This window comes from Solanum lycopersicum, chromosome 4 (genome assembly GCF_036512215.1).
Source record: "Solanum lycopersicum chromosome 4, SLM_r2.1".
NCBI classification, from domain to species: domain Eukaryota; kingdom Viridiplantae; phylum Streptophyta; class Magnoliopsida; order Solanales; family Solanaceae; genus Solanum; species Solanum lycopersicum.
Genome location: NC_090803.1, coordinates 3,657,551 through 3,677,792, shown reverse-complemented (window position 1 = coordinate 3,677,792; position 20,242 = coordinate 3,657,551). Strand labels below are relative to the sequence as shown.

Genomic DNA, 20,242 nt, shown 5'->3' with positions numbered 1-20,242 from the left:
CCTTAAACGTAAAATAATTCACTAAATAAGAAAAAAGAAAAAAAGAAAAAAGAATCTCTACACAAAAATAATAATATATTTTTAGTTTCACACATGGCAAATTCACATTGGAAAAATCCCCCAACTAATTCACCAAAATAAGAAAAGAAATAATACCCTTCATATTAATTTGATTACGTTTTGACTTAACATGAAATTTAAGAAAATAAAATTATTTTTAAAATTTTATGATCTTAAATCAAATATACTTAAAATGTATTAAATATCATTTCATTTTACGAATATAAAAACAGTAGTAATAAGATTAACATACACTTTATATTTCTAAACTCTATTTATAAAATTTCATAAACAGGAACGGAGCTAGCAAGCATCCAAAACGTACTTTCATACCGCTTTAGCGAAAAATTACATTATTTATACATGATTAAAATTATTTTTTATGTAATATACATAATATATACTGAATCTCTCTGACTCGTTAATGTGATTTACTTCTTTATATTTCAAACTTTATGGCTCTACTATTATTCGCGGAGTATTGTTGTTGTTATAAATATGGTATGTCCTAAGTTGAAAATAAAAATTTACGAAAAAAAGAGACATTCTTTTTTAAACGGAATTCTCGCCCGAGGATAGAAATAGTGTCTACATGCACTCTCTTTCGTAGTACAAATAGAGACGTTACTTGTGATCTTTTTTTTTTCTTCACTGCCGCTCTCTGCCTACAATTTCTCTTCCTTTTATCTCTCTGCCATTTGTTTACAAACTAACTTCCATAATCCCTCTTAATACAACACCTAATCACTTCTAAATCTCATTTTATCAACTCTTAATCTCACAATTATCCAAAGAAAGATCACTTTTTTAAGCAATAAGAATCATAAAAGAGTGATCTTTATTGTATTTTCTTGATTTGGGTTTATACTTTATAGCAATCTTGGATCACTTTTTAGTCTTGAAAGGACAAAAAAGTGATCTTTTTTTTTAAAATCTTTTTTTGGGTATTTTCTTGTTCTTGGGTCTGTAGTATTTCGGGGATTTGAAGTGAAAAAAATGGTTGTTAAGTTGATGAAGTGGATGCCATGGCCTCCACTTTTATTATCGAAGAAATTTGAGGCTAAGATTACTGTAAATTGTATTAAAGGTTTCAACTTTTTGTCAGAAAAGCATGTGGGGGTCCAAGATTTTGATAGATTGAGAGTTGGAATTAAGTGGAAGGGATCAACAAAGGGGATTTCTTTGAATTTGAGCTCTTTTACTAGGAAAAGTGTAAAGAAGAATTTTACAAAAGAAGAGTGTTTAAAGGAAGATGAGGGGATTGTTGAATGGAATGAGGAATTTTTAAGTGTTTGTAACTTTTCAGGTTATAAAGATGGTGTTTTTCATCCTTGGGAAGTTGTGTTTACTGTGTTCAATGTGAGTTCTTGATTGCTTTTTACCTTTGTTATATCATTATGATGTTTTGTGTTTTTGGCTGTTGAGTGATAAGGAATCCAATTCTAGGGAATTTGATTAGTTCCATGTTCATTTCTCTCGAAAAAAAATTGACATAATGTTTTTTGGCTGCTACAGTGAAATGTTGTTACAGTGAACATATAATATACTATAACATAACATGAAAAATCGGGTTCCAAAGAGATCTTGGCCGTTGCAGTGAATATGTTGTTATAGATGATATCTGGTACTTGTTTTGGCTTTTGTTATTTACATTTTGTTGTAGATGATGGTTCTTTTTCTTAATTGTTTTTAGCATGAATTCTTCGTTAGTGTATTTGTTTTACTCACTTGTCTTTTTGATTCTGCTTTACTTGAGCCGAGGGGCGAGGGTCTATCGGAAACAACCTCTTTAACTTCATAAGGTGGGGGTAAGGTTGCGTACGCACAATCTCTTGATAGTTGTGTTGTGAATCCTGATCATGTCCATACAACTATTCGGGATGATAAATTTCTTGGATTTCCTTAAATTAGGAATTTGGTTTTCTTTGTTGGTTAAAGTGATGCTTGGTTTTTGATTATTTGATCATGGTAATTCAGTATAACACAGCAGCATATGTATGAGCCTGTTCAAAGAACATTTGAAAAAGAGTTGCTTGATAAAATTCATCAATATGGTTTTTACTGAGTTTTATCACCACTGGTAAACTTAGTGAGTTTAACAGTGGAAAACCCTGAAATTTCGCCTAAAGTACGATATATACACAATATAATTTTCCGATATGCTAATAGCTTAAAGTGAGTTTTAACTTTGTTATATTTCTCTCTAAAATTTTGAACAACTGAGATACTATTCCAAATGCTTTTTAAGCCTTCTGGAATGTAATAATTGCCTTTTAATGGATTACACTTTTTGAGCCTGTTGGGGTCATTTATTTTGATGTTATATGGTGGATGGTGAGACCTACTATAGTTCTTTGGACATATACAACTGTACTTTTTGGAAAGGAAAAAAACATTATTGGCATAGTCTCTTATTAATTAGAAATGGTAGCAATTGATTATTATAATTGTTTTTGTTGTTTTTATTTATTTTTATATATATATTATACTTTATTTTCATTTCTACTCTTATTTGGTATGATGATGACATCAGTTGAGCTTAAATGGAATAGTAAATACATATAGCCGATCCACCAACTTGTTTGGGACTGAAGCATGTAATTGTTGTTCTTCCATAGACTCAACATTGTCCTTAGCTGCATGTTTCTTTGACTGCTTTGAGCCTATCTCGTCGTACATGATAATTGCATTTTTTTTTTGCAGTCCATGGGTGTTTTACTAACTGTTGCTTCAGAGAACATTCCTTTATTTTCAGTTTTAGTTTTCATATACACTAGCATCTCAATTGAACTCCTTGTTTTTGTGTCCTTCGTTGTTCGTATACTCCCTTCCATGTGGTTCTCCGTGAGCTGCTTGACACAATACTTATTCATACTTCTTCTGAATCAGGGTACAAGCAAAGGAACAGATCAGAAGGTACCCGTACTTGCTGCTGCGACATTGAACCTTGCAGACTTTGCTTCACTAGCTGGAGAAAAAGAAGATGGCATTGAAATTTTTGTTCCTTTGGAAGCCTCTGTTGGCAGATTCAAGAGTTGCCTTTCACTCTGTGTAAGAGAAACTAAAGCATACTTTTTGTTTGCTCTCTCGTACTCCTGCAGCAACGTGAATATATCATTTGATCAATCTTTCACATCTACTTGTTGTATATGTGTGTGTGTGTGTGTGACTGTTTCCTAAAGACATGTTCCTGCATATGTCAACAGCTATCGCTCAACCTTGTGGAATTGAGGAACACTAACGAAGCTTCAGAGAACATTCCAAAGTTTATCATGTCTGCTCCAGTATCTCCAATTCCTGGAAACGTTTTGTTGATAGACAGAAATGAGGGTTCTTCTTTAAAAGCAGGTCTGCGGAAAGTTAAATTTTTCAAGGCATTATCTATTGGGCGACACAAGAAGGTATCTCATGAAGAGGAAAGCAGCAGTGATGGAAGGAACTCAGTCAGAAGTGAGGATCCCAATTATGTTTACCCAGTGGATACAGATTCACTTGATGATGATTCAGAAGAAGGAGAATCGGAGAAAGGAATGGAGGATACAAGTGTTCAGAAGTCATTCAGTTATGAAACACTTGTCTATGCAAACCATGCTGGTGGATCAATTTGTTCAATCACAAGCAGCAGCAGCAACGACGAGGATTTAGTCCACTACAGCCATCATATTTCAGACACAAGGCACAAGTACCCCGAGGATACAACTGCAGCACTACGAAATCAATCTGCAGAGCAGAGTTCTAAACGCAGCATTATCCCCTGGAAAAAGAGGAAGTTGAGTTTGAAATCTTCTAAAACCAAGGGGGAGCCGTTGTTGAAGAAACATTATGGAGAGGATGGTGGAGATGATATAGACTTTGATCGTCGACAGCTTTGCTCATCTGATGAATCTTCTTCGGGGGTACGTTTTGTGCTTTCCTTGTGATGTTTGATTGTCCCAGTATCTAAATAGAATTTGCATACTGTCATTTATTATCTTCATTTCGTGATCTAACCAATCTGCTACCTATTATACTTATACACCAATATGCCTGTCGTATTGAAGATTTACTGAGCTTTGAGAGCTTCCTTTAGTAGCTTCTCTACTTGTATAGTTGTATCAAGAGTCTATATTGTTGAGGTTTTCATGTTCATGGTTGAACATGTATATGTCATAACTAGTCCTCTTAGCAATGTGTGTAATTCTTGCAGTGGTACAAATCTGAGGAAACTTCTCCAAATCGATTTTCTATCTCCGAGTTTGGAGATGACTGTTTTGCTGTGGGTAGTTGGGAGCAGAAAGAGATAATAAGCCGTGATGGACAAATGAAGCTGCAGACTCAGATATTCTTTGCTTCGATTGATCAACGAAGTGAACGAGCTGCTGGTGAAAGCGCTTGTACAGCCTTGGTTGCTGTCATAGCTGATTGGTTCCACTGCAATCCCAAGGATATGCCCATCAAGTCCCAACTTGATCGTCTTATCCGGGAAGGCTCACTGCAGTGGAGGAATCTTTGTGAAAAAAAGACCTACATGGAACGTTTCCCAGATAAGCATTTTGACCTTGAAACAGTCCTGGAGGCGAAAGTGCGTTCACTCTCAGTCGTCTCCGAAAAATCATTCATTGGGTTCTTTCATCCTGAAGGAATCGAAGAAGAGGAGGGATTTGACTTCCTTGATGGCGCCATGTCTTTTGACAACATATGGGACGAGATATCTAAATCTGCTGAAACCCCCAGTCATGGCAAGTCCTTTGTTTACATTGTGAGTTGGAATGATCACTTCTTTATCCTCAAGGTCGAAAAAGATGCATACTATATCATCGACACACTGGGAGAGAGGCTTTTTGAGGGTTGTAACCAGGCATATATCCTCAAGTTCGACAAAGACACAACAGTTATGCAGTTACCTAGTGAGTCTCAACAATCAGACGATAAGTCATCTAGCGATAGAAAAGAGAAATCCGATGTCAAAGAAGCTGCTGATGAAGGAAAATTTGTCATTTCTACCAATGGCTCCGACAAAATGCAGGAAGACATGGTACCTGAAATCATTTACAGTGGTAAAGAGGCATGTAAAGAGTACATTAAGAGATTTTTGGCAGCAATTCCTATTAGGGAGTTACAAGTTGATGTAAAGAAAGGATTGATGGCATCGACACCCCTTCATCAACGGCTACAAATTGAATTCCATTACACAACTAGCTTTGACCCGAAGTTTGAGTCATCGTCTACACAAGGACTGACCGCTAACAGTTTGGCCATACTACCGTCAACATCAGAGTAAGCAACGATTAAGCTTTATGAGTATATGCATAATGCTAATCATTTTAGGAATTTTGAATAGCTAATTGCTGTTTATCGCTCCCTGGAGAGTCCTTTTCTTTTTTTTCTTTCGTATATGAGTGTAACTAGCTCGTTATCTTCTCTGTCTTTTCTTTCTTGTACGGGGGAAATGATAATGTAAATGACTATGGAACTGTTCAAGAGTACTCATTTTTTTGTTCTCTCAAAGAGGGAAGTTGAGTTAAATGAATATATTAGTTCCACACTGCTCTTGATTGTTGTTTATTTTGCTTTATTTGAAATCATGTTTGTTCAGAAATGGAGTAAATGAATCCTTATAGTTCATTTCCTTCATTGAGCTATAACATAATCAAATTGAGTTTTCTTGTAATCTTCCCCCTTGTGGGTACATTAGGAGAATCATTTTTCTCTGGACTTGGACTTGGAGCAACAGTGAAATTGTCTACGCGTGATCTATATAGCCTATAGATCACGAGTCGAGTCCGAGCCGTGAACATTGATGTTTGCAACATTGCACCAAGGTAGGCTGTTTGGACATATATGTTTGTGTGACTTATAGGTCACAAGGTTTGAGCAAGGATTCAAACGTTGATGCTTGCATCAGGGTAGGTTTGTTACATATATGTCTCGCTGGGACTCAAAGGTCATGGGTTCGAGCCTTGAAATCAGTTATTGATCCTTGCGTCAGGGAACATTTTTAGCATATATGTCTCTCTATGACTGGTCTCGGGTTCAAGTCGTAGAATCAACCATCTATGTTCACGTCAAGGTAGGCTGTCTAAGTTACACCCCCTTGCAGAGGTAGAGCTAGATCATTAGCTACGGGATCGGATGAACCTAATAGTTTTTGCTTAGACTAGGTATTAGTTGGAAACCTAGTAACTAAAGACGAGTTATGTGTTCGATGACAACTTCAAGATTCATAAACTTTAAATCTTAATTCCGCGTCAATCTGAGACATGTAATACTTGACTATTAATCATGTTCTCCCAAGTGGCATCACTCTGCTTTTTGAATACTACAATTCACTCAACTTTATTTTACAACAGAAAAGTCATTCAACTATTGTTATTTTAGCAACATAGTCAAAATCGCCGCTATAAATAATATTAAAACTGAATGTCCATGTATTTACATAAGATGTATATTAATTTATACTTGAAGAACAAGTTTTGGTTGGTAACTATATAATTAGTAAATAACTTTTAGTTACTATGAGACTAATCTAATTAGAATCTAACTAATGACTTGGTGACTAGTAAAGTTCCAATATTAGTAGCAATTTGTGTTCTATCAAACTTAAACTACTTTTCAACTTCTGTTACGACTCAAAAACACTTATTTTCTCCTTAAAACTCGCTTAAACACCTCAACTCGTAAAAATAAGTATTTTTTTTTTAGAAAAAGAAGGTTTTGCAATAGCTTTGCCAAACATATTATACAAATCCAATTCATATTTTATCCATTCATAATTAGATGTAGAATTTGAACAGATGTTTTGTACTATCTTCTTGTTTTGGAACATTACAAGTTAAATACAAAAAGAAAAAAAAAGTCATATTCTTATTTTATATCTGTCCCTAGTGTTAAAATATAATTCAATTTTGTCCTTATTGATCTATTCCAAATCTATATGCTAGCTAAATATCTTTTTTTTATGTATATCCTTAGGCTAAATATCTTAAAGCTTGAATCTTTTTTATTATGTGAAGGCAAAATTTGAGGAGGGAAAAATGGATATTCAAGATATTGAGTGTCCACTTATAATACCAAAATCAAGAAATGAAGAATCAAAGAATGAGAGAAAATGTGATGATTTTCTTGAAGAAGTTAAGAAGATTTTGGCATTAGCAGGGCCTTTAATGTCAGTTAATTTTCTTCTATATTGCTTACAGGTAAGGGTGTTAAATGAGCGAGTTAGGTTGAATTTGAACGGATTAAAATGAGCTAAGTTGATACATTTGTCGAGTCAGTAATCTGTCCAAACTTAAAAAAAGGGGTTGTGTGGATCATGTTTTTCATATATGGACTGATTTTGTAACTCATGTTTACAGGTGATTTCAGTTATGTTTGTTGGTCATCTTGGTGAGTTAGCTCTTTCTGGTGCTTCAATGGCTACTTCATTTGCCACTGTCACTGGTTTCAGCTTGTTGGTATGTCTTTTTTTCTTACTTCTTTTATATGTAGATGAGAGTATAGTGTTGTCAAAGGGCGCGTAAACGCTCCAAATTTGAATATGTACACCTAAACACCTCAACCCGTTAATTTCCACTATGTCAGTTGAACACTATGACTTGCAAAATGATCACCTATACACCTCTAAGATTTATCCGTTATATTAGTTTCGGATGTCCACAAGACACATTGGAGACAAGTTGGAGTGTTAAGTTGCCAGTTGAGATTATATTGAGGTGTCCAGACATGCACTCTCAAAGTCGGAGTACTTACTTGTCTGCTAAGGTCAAGTTTGGGTGCCTGTATACGTATTATGCCTATAATTATTAGTCTTGGACTATACATTCATACATTTGTATATTTTTCTTCAACAAAGCTCACACTTCAGTTGTTTTTCTTTGATCAGATGGGAATGGGAAGTGCATTGGACACAATTTGTGGGCAAGCATATGGTGCGAAGCGATATCACATGCTTGGTATCCATATGCAAAGGGCCATGATAGTTCTTCTTTTCGTTAGCATTCCGTTAGCCTTTATTTGGGCAAATGCAGGACATATTCTTGAAATCTTAGGACAAAGTTCGGAAATAGCAGCCGAAGCAGGGGATTATGCACGGTTCATGATACCGAGCATCTTTGCCTATGCACTACTACAATGCCAAATGAGGTTTCTACAAGCTCAAAACGACGTCCTCCCTATGATGCTTACTGCAGGAGCTACAACTTTGCTGCATTTATTCACTTGTTGGTTTCTCGTGCTCAAAACCGGCCTTGGCAACAAAGGGGCTGCTCTGGCTAATGCTGCGTCTTACTGGATTAACGTGTTCTTATTAGCTGCATATATTGGGATATCGCCTTCTTGCAGAAGTACTTGGACTGGATTTTCAATGGTAGCGTTCACTGACATCCCGAGATACCTTAGACTAGCTATTCCTTCAGCCGTTATGGTTTGGTAATCTCTCGGTCACTTCTACTTACCAATACATAGAGCCATAGACATATATGAAAAAAATCGCCTTTTTATATGCACGTTTCAGCTTGGAGAGTTGGTCATTCGAAATGATGGTTCTGTTATCTGGCCTTCTTTCTAATCCGAAACTAGAAACCTCAGTTCTTTCAATCAGGTTAGTTCTCAAACACATTTAGTACTATCATATTTCGCCTCGTCTTTACTCACTGTTGTATACTCCATCTTTTTCAGCCTTAATACATCTTCAATGATATACATGTTGCCTTTTGGACTAAGTGGTGCCACAAGGTGAAAATTTTTCATACTCCGCGTAACATTATCTTATTACTGTTCTCACATTTTATATGTTTTCCTCATCAGCATAAGAGTTTCAAATGAATTAGGCGCTGGACGACCAAAAGCAGCTCGTGTAGCAGCGTATACTGCACTGTTCTTAGCTACTACAGAAGGAGTTCTAGTAGCAATGTTCATCATTTCGGTTCGTAATTTCTGGGGGAAATGTTATAGCAATGAGGAAGAAGTAGTAACCTATGTATCTGAAATGTTGATGTTTATAGCAGGATCACACTTCATAGATGCAAATCAATCTGTACTTTCAGGTTTGTTTCAAATCCTTTTAGCATTTTTTTCAACAAATCTTATAGTTTTAATAATAATGTAAAAATTTTAGGTATTGCTAGAGGATGTGGTTGGCAAAAAATAGGTGCAATTGTTAATTTGGGAGCTTATTATCTATGGGGAATACCTGCTGGTATTGTATTAGCTTTTTTCTACCATGTTGGAGGAAAGGTAACTTCTCTATGCATTTTGTTTAGTTATTTGGACTATGTTGCTCGGACTCTCTAAAAAAGTGTCGCACAGTTCGTGTCAGATTCTTCAAAAAGTAGTGGATGTTTTGAGAATACGGGACGGGGTCGTGGAAGCATTTCTGGACTATGTTGGTCGGACTCTTCAAAAATGTTGAAGGTGTATGTTGGATCCTGGAGGATTCGACACGGGTGTGGCGGCAACATTTTTTTGAGAGTCCGTTCGACATAGTTCTATAATGCATTATGACAGGGAACTCTCCAAGAATGTTGTATGGTGCGTGTTGGATCCTCCAAAAGTAGTATATTTTTGGAGGAATTGACAGGGTGCGACAACATTTTTGGAGAGTCCGTGCGACATAATTCTTTGATGCATTATGACAATGAACGTAACTCTCCGAGAATGTCGCATGGTGCGTATCAGATCCTCTAAAAATAGTGCAGCTTTTAAGGATCCGACGGAACATTTATGGAGAGCCCCTGCAAAATAGTACTTCTCTCCGTAAATGTCATGTCAGATCCTCCTAAAAGCAGTGCATCTTTTGAAAATCTGACACGAGCGCATCATAACATTTCTACAGAGTCCGAACAATATAGTTTTTTAATGTCTTATGACAACACTAATGATTTTATACTTTTTTTTGTTATGTTATTAAAAGGGACTTTGGTTGGGTCTCACTCTATCACTTCTTGCTCAAGCCCTCATTTATTTAGTAGTTACTCTCAGAACAAATTGGGACAAAGAGGTAAATCTATTTATTTTTTTCCATCCTTTTAAAAAAAAACTCATTTCAATTATTTTGATCGGTCACTTTAGAGGCGGTAAAATCAACTCATTTTTTATTGACCACTCAAATACGTTCGAATTTGAATAGGTTGAATTTTGATTATTTTGTTGACTTGGTCTAATAAACTGAACCTGAAATGACGAACCTAACTATTATGTTTTTAAAAAAGATGAAAGTGCAATCTGCGCAAATTTAATCTAATCCGTTCATTTGTTAGTTCTATTTTTATTATATTTGTTTGTGTTTTTTTTAATAAATAATGAAGTCTTTTTCTTTGTCCTTTTTTGTAGGCAAAGAAAGCAGCTGATAGGGTGATTCCAGAGTTAGCATAGAATAAAATATTTTAAAGAAAGTATCATATAGAATTGAACATTTTGAATTTACAAATTGTTTAGTTTTGGGACAATCAATGGTTTTTGTTTTAGTTTTTTTAAAAAATAAATGTGAATATTGATTTTATTTTGGTTACATATTGTTTTGGTATCGGGGGTATATTACAAATTCACGTGAACTCAATATCTGCAAATCAGTTATTATTATACTTGTTTAATTTTGGGACAATCAATGGTTCTTGTTTTAGTTTTTTAAAAAAAATAAATGTGAATATTGATTTTATTTTGGTATTGAAAGGATATTATATATTCACGTGAATTCAATATCTGTAAATTAATTATTATTATACTTATTTAGTTTTGGGACAATCAATGGTTCTTGTTTTTGTTTTTTTAAAAAAATAAATGTGAATATTTGATTTTATTTTGGTTACATATTTTTTTGGTAATGGGAGGATATTACAGATTCACGTGAACTCAATATCTGTAAATCAGTTATTATTATACTTGTTTAGTTTTGTACAATCAATGGTTCTTGTTTTAGTTTTTTTTTAAAAAATAAATGTGAATATTGATTTTATTTTGGTTATATATTTTTTTTTATATTGGGAGGATATTATAGATTCACGTGAACTTAATATCTGTAAATCAGTTATTAGTTTTGGGACAATCAATGGTTCTTGTTTTAGTTTTTTTTAAAAAAAAATTAGATGAATATTGATTTTGTTTTGGTTACGTATTTTTTGAAATTGAAGGATATTACATATTTACGTGAACTCAATATCTTTTTACTGTAAATCAGTTATTATTATACAAATCACTATAAAAAAATTTAAACTTCTAATCATAAATTCTCGTATATAATCGATATGAATTTACATTTTCATTAATTTCTAAACCAAACAAGTAAATATAGTTACACAATGAAAGATAATACAATGATATTAAAAATTGAGTATTAGATTTCCTTTTTCAAATTATACATGATTTTTAATATTTTAGATGGCTTCAAATAGCTTTTTTATATATTTTGTATCGGGATTTTGTGTTATTTTGATTATTTTATGGGGAAAAAAATTATCGTTCACCAACATAAATATTAAATATCAGGTAATTCTATTTATTAAACTTCAAAAGAAATTATATACGCTTTTTCGCTCGTTGAAATTTAAACGTGAACTCATAATTCTTCGATCTATTTTATTAACCACTATGATTACATCCTTGAACGCAAGTAAGTTAAAAGAATCGAAATATAAAATTATTAATTATCTCTTTCCTTTTCTCTTTTTAATTTGTGTTTTGTCTCTATGTGTGGGGGGTCAGTGTTAAACTATCCAAAATATTATCAATTTAGCTGTCATAGCCTTAAAAGACAAAAAATATATTTATTTAGTTTATTTCCATTTTGTGTATGGTATTTACTTTGGGACGTTAATTACTTTAGATTTGTAATTCATGAGTTCCGTTAAAAAATAATTACTTTTTATCGGAGTTTTTTCTTTTTGTACGACTCAAATTCGAGATTTTTAATCGAGGGTGGAAGAATCACGAAAGGTACTTATGCTCAAAAAGTTATCTATATGCATGATTTGCATCAGAGGTGACTCGACACTGCTAAAAAAAAGACATGTATTAGGCCCTCAAAATTTAAGGGGCCTCATTTTTTATAATAATAGGTTATAAGTTATTATTTTTTAACAAATATTGAATACTATTTCTAGAAAAAGTAAATTTTTCATGAAAAATGAAGGGATTAATAAAAGAAATTTGACATATTTGAAGTATTATATCTAATGAAAAAAAATTTAAAATAAGAATGGTTATATTATCAGATGAAAACTAGAAGAAATAAATTATATAAAAGTTATTATTTGATTTTTACTTTAAGCTTCTAATACGCTTGAATCGTACCTGATTTGCATTATTATTATTATTATTATTATGAATTGACATTTTATAATTTATATATATTAATACTTAATAATTATTATATATGGTGTTGGCAGTATTATAAACAAATCATTGTTGTACTCAAAATATAATTATATTTCTTAGAAAAATTAAGAAGGTTGTATTATTTCTTTTCTTATTTTTTTCAACTTACTAGTCAAATTATTATTAGAATGTTAATTAATTAGATGTTTAAATGAGAGAGAAAAGTTAATCAATTAAGACTATTAAATATTTTTCTTAATAAATGCACAAACTCCGAGATATATACTATATATATATACATGTTTACCGCAGATGCGGGAGGCCATCCTGGTAATAATATCTTTTCATTCTCGAGAAAGGGTCTTCTCCTCTTCTTCCACCATTTGAATTTGGTTTATAAGATTTTTTTTTTAATTAATTTAGAGTACAAATGCATGTGAACAAGAAACAAATTGAAAAAGATGCCCTAAATTAGTATTGTAAAATACGATGAAATAGATGAGATTCTTTCATTTTTCATCAGAAGTATAGATTTTGACTCTTTCAGTGGAAACAAAAATAATCTTGATAAGGAGCGTTTTTTTTCTCTTTGGTCAGTATTATACTCCACAAGTTCAAATATATCAGACCGATGAGTTTCGAATATCAGATAATTAAATTTAAAAATGATAGATGATTGTACTCAAAACTTTATTATTTCATTGGAAGTGGAGAATTTCTACAAATAGGACAAGTTGGATGAAGCCTTAACCAAGGGTCAATACATTTAACATGAAAAATATGACCACAATTAGACAATAATCTTAACATATCATTGTCTTTATAATCACCCAAACAAATAGAACATCCAGAGGCAATAATATCATCATCAATATTATTATTATTATCATCCTCTTTATGATAATAATAATGAACTTTTGCTTGAGAATATAATAACTTTGGATAATTTCTCAAAATTTCTTCATCAATACCTTGTTGAACAAAAACCAATTCATCACCAACAATTGTAGACCTACTACCATGAGAAGAAGAAGATGATGATGAAGAATTATTATTATTATTAGGCATGTTAGAATTGTTGCGCGATCGCGATCGCGATTGGATACATAAGTAAGAAGCATAAGCCATGACTGAAAATAATACTAGCACTCCAAGTGAAAATCCAATTCCATAGCCATAATTTTTTCCAAAAGTTTCTTCACTCAACTCAACATCATTTGGACCTTCACTATCTTCCAAAATTGTATTGTTCATGATGGAGTAGAAGAAGAAGAAAAAAATGGAGGATCTAATTTTGGACTTCTTGTGTGATGAAAAAGAAAATGAGATGCATAGAATTATTTAATTTAGCTTTGTATATTATATATATGTATATTAGTGAGAGATATGATGTCATGAAGGACTCAAGCAACCTAAAGAGGGTTGACTAAGAGAAAAAAAAATTAGCGCAAAATGCTTCGTACATCAGACTGTTTTACTATTGCTCATATAGGTCAAATGATACCGATCATGTGAAAAATTATTACTTCATAAATATTATCCCTCCGTCTCTAAATACTTGTCGTGTTTCATTTTATAAAAGTCAAATCATATATATCCTGACTAACATTTTACGATATATTTTTTTGAAAAATTTACTACTCATAATATAAAATTGACTCTCGAGAAATGAAACAATTTTAATGATTTTTTTTAAGGTCATTACTAGTCATGTAGCTTCCCAAGATTGCAACTTGGCTAGTTAGGCATATTTTAAAAAATTCAACTAAAAACTCATTGTTTATCCATGTTGACTTTAACTGACTGGTGGAGTTGAGAAATTTATGTGAGGAAAACTTATGTAGTGATAAATTATGTGTTGTGAGAGGGTTGATTTACAAAATATATTGTTATTTATAATTAGATATTAATAAAAAATATATTGTTATATGTAATGGATTAATATCACGCAAGTTGAAATGAAGGAATACAAGTATATTTCTTATCCAAAATAAATAAGTTTTAGTTCTCAACAAAGCCAAGGTAATAAAGGGGACCAATGGAATAATAATTGATCCCTCAAGTCAATAAAATCAACTGGAAATTTTAAAATTTCTCATAATTGAAAATTGCAACTCAACTATAAAATATCCATAAAAATATATATGTCTAATGTTGACAATATGAAAATCCAGCCTACTTTAAAGTCTATTTACTAGAGGAAATTGAAGTGAATTCAATTATAATGGCTCTCCATGTTAAGATTGGTGTTTGTATGGGAAACATACAAGTTGTGGTTTTTATTGACCATTTTGAAACAGTAGCCACCTTTGCCCAACAATTAGAGCCGTTAAGGAAAGAGGACTTCAGTCTAATCTAAATAAATCTGTTGATTTGTGAAGCTTGAAAAACATAAAACTTGATATTTGAAGTTCAATCGAAAATTCATTCATTCAAATGGACACTATTGACATTACACTAAAGGATCAAATATAGAATTTATCGAAATTTTTTAACGAATGGTGTCTAATTGGCCACCATAGGTGGCCTAGCTATGCCCCTGCAACCATATATATAGTATAGAGTAGATTTTTCTTGTATCGATACTACCGCAAGCCTCGGTTCCTCGATAGGTAATGGGGCTCCTGAAGACAGATATAATAACACAACATCTAATAATCCCAGGTCACAAAATTTTGCTCACAGTTTTATGCATAAATAAAATTTCAAAGTCAATAGTAATAATCTATATCTCCTACTAGAGCAATGTTGTTCCTGACTGTCAATTCTTATATCAGCCCTATTATCAAACCCAAGAACAGGGAGATTGATATACTTGACGAAATTAAGTACTGCTATCTACCGAAAAAGAGAGTATCAAATTACTGTTGTGCACATTGCACTCTCTGTGCACCACCATGCATATCGTCGTCATCTTCGTCATATGCCTCTTGGGCCTGTTGCTGCTGCTTCCTACGCATCTCCTCATCAATGTTCACGTCATGCAAGGTGGTTTCCTCGCACTCGTCCAATTCCATATCGGACGCTTGTGTTTTAGGCCTTGCTGGCAGCACTGCTTCAAGATTCTTGCACAACTCTGGGGTTAATGTGTTGGGGAAGTCCACGGTGAAGTGAATGTACAGTTTACCTTTCATGAATGGCCTTTGGTACATTGGCATGCCTTCATCATTTATGGCCTTAAATTGATCTATGGTGCCCAGGAAAAAAAAAATTACACGACATCAGTTTCACAAAGATATATGCAGATATCTCTACTTGCAGAGAAACGTTATCCATAGAATACTCTCTCCCCCTCCCACCAGCGATATGTTTTAACGCCAATAGAAGTAAGTCATCAAGAAGACTGTTTAACCATGAGCAAGAGACAGTCATGTAGAGGCATATACTTAATTTGGCAAGTAATATATGGAATAAATAGACAGTCATGCAGAGGCATATAAAATCAATGCATGCTCACCGTGTAGATACTGACCAAGTGAGGTATAGAATAAGACCACAAAAGTTAACTCAGTATGCACATTTGTAAATATTTTTTAAGAATTTAGAAGGAAATAAAAGGAAAATAGAATTACAACAGACCAAAAACATGATAAATGATCTAGTTACCAGTTTGAGGGTTCAAGGAAAATCATACAAATACAACAAAATTTATTTAGCATTCATATCAAAGATAATCTAAATTAATACTTGAAAGGACATGCAATGACAAAGAAGCCTACGAAGGAGAGACTCTCAAGACTCAAAAATGACACATCGTCCAAATATCAGAATCAAAAGCCCATTATTAAGATACTTTGGCTTACCAGGCTTGACAACTTCTCCAGGTTGGGACTTGATTATCAGCTGTCTATTATCTAGGTGAGTCAAGACAAACTGAAAACCACAGAGAGCCTCAGTCAAGGTCAAGGTGTGTTCTACAAAGAGATCATCTCCCTTTCGCTTAAACTTGGGATGTTCCTTCTGTTGCAAGATAAAAACAATGTCTCCAGTGACAGTATCAGGCTGCAACAGAACACAAACCATGTTAGAGATCAACAAAGGTTTTGGTCATCAAGAAACAAAGTATTTCAAACACTTTTTTTGTGCATCTTACCTCCTCATCAGCCTCTCCTGGAAATGTTATCTTTTGTCCATTTTGCATACCCTTATCCACAACAACTTCCAACACCTTCTTCTCCTGCACAACTTTCTCGCCCTTGCACTGTGGACACCTGTCTTTATCGTTTATTTTCTCACCAGTACCCCTACACTCATTACATGGGTGCTGCATCTGCTGGATCATGGGGCCAAGTTGTCTGATTGAAACTTTCATTCCTTTCCCTTGACATCCAGGACATTTCAATGAAGCACCTGATTTAGACCCTACCCTGAAAATACAGATATAACACCACTTTCAGCAGAACCTCACAAATGTCAGTAGATTATGACAAATGTAAATTAACCACATTGCGTACTCACCCCTTGCACTTTGAGCACAACACATTGCGAGATAGTGATAGCTTCTTTGATATTCCATTGTAAAGATCCTCCAAAGAGACCTTGAGAGGGTGGACAACATCCTCCCCTCTCCTTTGCCTTCTTCCTCTGCTGCTTCCACCACCTAGACCATCAGAATAATCCACATCCATAAGAAATTGGAGATACATGAGAGAAATTAGGAACTTCAACTACAAACATGCTTAGGAGAAGCATACCACCAAACCCGCCTCCACCAAAGAATGACTGGAATATGTCAAACGGGTCATGTCCACCACCTCCACCACCCATTCCTTCCTTGAGAGCATCTTCACCATACTGATCATAGATCTCACGTTTCTCAGGGTCATTCAAGACCTCATAGGCTTGGGCAATCTCCTTGAACTGACATATAAAATATAAAATTTAAAATAAAATAACTATACCACTGCACTGCAAGCATCACCATTACCACACTACTAGAAACATAATCAACAATAAACATAACAATTACAGAATATTGTGACACAATTAAAAATGTATCGGGCAGCCACATTGCTACTACTTCAGTTGAGTCACAAAAATAAGACCTAACATCCTTTCTTCCCTTCAGAGATCAAGATCTTCTCTACCTACGCCACTCCTGGAAGGATCACCAGTGGGGATCTCTCTTTTAATCCCCATATGACTTGAACTTCTGACATATCATATAGAAGAAATGTGGCTTACAATCTAAGTTAATTCCAGAAGAGATTAGATTAAAACTCCTACAGAACAATCGCAAGACCTAAATTTAGGTGACTTTTAGATAATGTTTATGTCTGGTCCATCTTTCTCATTATTCTAATAACCCACCAGGCATCTCTACCTTCCACTAGCCGTGTCAGCAAAGCCAGGAATTTCAGATCCAAAAAATAGTAAAATGGCATAATTCTGAGTAAAACTTGTGACCTAAAACTTTTGAATTCCCCTTACCATTACATAAGAATCGTCTGCTAACGTCAAGGGGACTCAACAGTCAATATATAACCCAAAAGAATTATTTACTACTTTTACCCTATTTGAAACGAATAACTGGATCCCCGACCCCCCTCATCCCTGTCCACTAGCACAGGTATCCACCTCCGCCTAGTAACCCACAAGCCATTCAAGCTTCACTAACAGTACTAATTTTCCCAGTAGAACTAACTTCCTAACAAAACCCAAAACAGATAATAAGAGGGATAAGGTAAATAGCAAAAGACTCATCCACATACAAAGATAAACAACAATCTCCAAAAAGGGGTCACATAATAGCAAAACCATAAACCAAAACAAGTAAAAGGCAGTAAAGAAAGTTGAAAGTTTTACTTTTACTGGATCACCACACTTAACAAAATTCGTGAAATGGTTACAAAGTTAGCAAACCCATGAATAAAAACCAAGTCAGCCTAGTACAAATATGATTTTTTTACTTCTTCAGGATCACCACCCTTATGAGGATGATTTTTTAGTTGAGGCTTTCAAGTAAACTTGCTTAAGATCGACTTGTAAAGCACTATTAAGTACTCCCAAGATCTCACAGTACTTGATATTATCACTCTTCTTCAGCACCCTCCTAACATATTTCAATAGCTTATAACTACTACTCGAAAGAACTAAAATCCTGAAACCATAAAGCTCCCCTCTTACTAGTATCCCACAGATAGCTTAGTTAAACTACAGTAAAAATTACCATTAAAAAACACTGATTTGTATCCAAAGACAAACAAGCTATCAAAAGTGATCACAAAATAAGCAACTCCATAAGCACAAACCAAGACAGAACCCATAAAAGATGAAGCACAACCCATAAATTAGAGAAATTTACTTAGTATAGCAACTGAAAAGGAGCAAAATCCTGAAACCATAAAGCTTCAAACCGCAACTCCACCTCCACCTAATATGCCACAAGTCATTCCATCTTCACAAACAGTATAAATCTTCCACCTTCAACTTTCCCCAGTAGAACTAACTTACTAAGCTCTAAAACAAAACCAACAACAGAAACTAACAGGGATCTTAGGTAAACAGAAACAAATTACAAAAAAAATTAATCTCTATACAAAGATAAACAAGCAAAACCCAGAACAGAAACTAATAGGGATCTTAGGTAAACAGTAAAAACTTACAAAAAAACTGGTCTTTATACAAAGATAAACAAGCAAATCCAGAACAAAAACTAATATGGATCTTAAGTAAACAGCCAAAAACTAATCTTCATATAAAGATAAACAAACAAAACCCAGGATCTCAAGAAAAGATCAAAAAAATTACAAAAACCCAATATTCAGATAAAACAACAATCTACAAAAAGGGGTCACAAAATAACCAAATCCATACACAAAAACCAAGTCAAAACAGTAAAAAGCCAAAAAAAAAATTTTACTTTTTCAGGATCACCACCCTTATCAGGATGATTCTTAATAGCAGCTTTACGATAAGCTTTCTTCAAATCATCTGGTGAAGCAGTATTAGGCACTCCCAAGATCTCATAGTACTTAGTGTTATCACTCTTCTTCGGTGCTCTCCCAAACATCTTTCAACCTGCAAAAATCACAAATCCAATTCAATAATTACTCATAAAACCTTAATAAACAAATCAAATCAATAAAGATTCAATTTTTTTTGTAAATTTTGATACATACAGATAGGAATCTTCGTCGAGAAGATTAGGTCTTTAGGTGTTAGAGAAGAAGGAGAATGAGGAGGAGAAGGGTGAAGGGTGGGATCTGTGGTTTTATATGCAAAGAAGGTAAACGGACGGCTGAGATTTGTTGTTGTAAATAGAAGGTTCTAGAAATTAAACTTTAACTTTGTGTGGGCTTTTGATATTCCTATGTTCCCACACTCAACACCCCCACCCCCCATACCAATTAAATTTTTTCAATAAAAAAATTATTGTTGAAATTAATATAATTTCTGAAAAATTAGATATTGTTGTAATTTGAAAAAACTTATAAATATACAAAATGTAATTACCGTTTAAAAATTGTTGGAGTTTCGATACTTTACACTTGTTAAAAATTCTTGTAATATGGTAAACAAATTATAAATTTTAATGTAATAAATTATTTTATTCAAAGTAAATCAAAATTTTGAAAACGAAGATATTTATTCTAAAGTGTTTTCTTGATCAACATATAAATTGAGATTGTGATTAGCATATGTTCGATGCGTTGTAAAAACAACAACAGTGTATTCAGACTCCTCTTTTTTGAATGAGGTAAAGAAATTGTTTTTAAAAGGTTCTTAAATTTTTTTCAAAATATGATTTTACATAAGCAATATTAGAGATAAATAAAGCAAAATAAATAACAATAGAGTAAGAATGCTTAATATAATGATTATATAGTACCTTATAAATAAACAAATATTCAAGACTAGAACCAGATTCTACCACTTATATTTTGTTTGGATG

The 20,242-nt window shown here is 33.5% G+C and overlaps 3 protein-coding genes across 4 annotated transcripts; 2 read left to right on the top strand and 1 right to left on the bottom strand.

The window, feature by feature from the left end:
• Positions 1–693: 693 nt before the first annotated feature.
• On the top strand, positions 694–5,584 carry LOC101251972 (uncharacterized). The gene is made up of 4 exons (XM_004236753.4): positions 694–1,419; positions 2,950–3,111; positions 3,267–3,956; positions 4,247–5,584. The coding sequence occupies exons 1-4, from the start codon at positions 1,057–1,059 to the stop codon at positions 5,318–5,320; spliced, it is 2,289 nt and encodes a 762-aa protein (XP_004236801.1). The 5' UTR covers positions 694–1,056; the 3' UTR covers positions 5,321–5,584.
• A 1,356-nt stretch (positions 5,585–6,940) lies between these two features.
• On the top strand, positions 6,941–10,546 carry LOC101252275 (protein DETOXIFICATION 16). Of its 2 annotated transcripts, XM_004236754.5 has the most exons (9): positions 6,941–7,235; positions 7,395–7,493; positions 7,922–8,466; positions 8,552–8,638; positions 8,716–8,772; positions 8,845–9,083; positions 9,155–9,273; positions 9,950–10,036; positions 10,369–10,546. In XM_004236754.5, exons 1-9 carry the CDS (start codon positions 7,074–7,076, stop codon positions 10,408–10,410), a joined length of 1,437 nt encoding a protein of 478 aa, XP_004236802.1. In that variant the 5' UTR covers positions 6,941–7,073; the 3' UTR covers positions 10,411–10,546. The 2 variants fall into 2 exon arrangements, with proteins under 2 accessions (XP_004236802.1, XP_010319286.1); XM_010320984.4 differs by lacking the exon at positions 8,716–8,772 and having other exon boundaries at positions 6,961–7,235.
• Positions 10,547–15,013: 4,467 nt separating this feature from the next.
• On the bottom strand, positions 15,014–19,709 carry LOC101252869 (dnaJ protein homolog). Its single transcript, XM_004236756.5, has 7 exons — positions 19,470–19,709; positions 19,211–19,368; positions 17,043–17,208; positions 16,807–16,948; positions 16,442–16,715; positions 16,152–16,350; positions 15,014–15,535 (listed from the first exon to the last, which is right to left on the bottom strand). Exons 2-7 carry the CDS (start codon positions 19,358–19,360, stop codon positions 15,210–15,212), a joined length of 1,257 nt encoding a protein of 418 aa, XP_004236804.1. The 5' UTR covers positions 19,361–19,368; positions 19,470–19,709; the 3' UTR covers positions 15,014–15,209.
• Between the last annotated feature and the right edge of the window lie 533 nt (positions 19,710–20,242).

Bases quoted from the DNA above. Each gene is read 5' to 3' on its own strand.
- LOC101252275 (XM_004236754.5), top strand. From the start codon at position 7,074: ATGGATATTCAAGATATTGAGTGTCCACTTATAATACCAAAATCAAGA. The intron at 8,773-8,844 runs GTGAAAATTTTT...TTTCCTCATCAG, and splicing joins GGACTAAGTGGTGCCACAAG to CATAAGAGTTTCAAATGAAT. The intron at 10,037-10,368 runs GTAAATCTATTT...CCTTTTTTGTAG, and splicing joins GAACAAATTGGGACAAAGAG to GCAAAGAAAGCAGCTGATAG.
- LOC101251972 (XM_004236753.4), top strand. From the start codon at position 1,057: ATGGTTGTTAAGTTGATGAAGTGGATGCCATGGCCTCCACTTTTATTA. The intron at 1,420-2,949 runs GTGAGTTCTTGA...CTTCTGAATCAG, and splicing joins TTGTGTTTACTGTGTTCAAT to GGTACAAGCAAAGGAACAGA. The intron at 3,112-3,266 runs GTAAGAGAAACT...ATATGTCAACAG, and splicing joins AGAGTTGCCTTTCACTCTGT to CTATCGCTCAACCTTGTGGA.
- LOC101252869 (XM_004236756.5), bottom strand. From the start codon at position 19,360: ATGTTTGGGAGAGCACCGAAGAAGAGTGATAACACTAAGTACTATGAG. The intron at 17,209-19,210 runs GTAAAATTTTTT...TTTATATGTCAG, and splicing joins AGGGTGGTGATCCTGAAAAA to TTCAAGGAGATTGCCCAAGC. The intron at 16,351-16,441 runs GTAAGATGCACA...GTTCTGTTGCAG, and splicing joins CAGGAGAGGCTGATGAGGAG to CCTGATACTGTCACTGGAGA.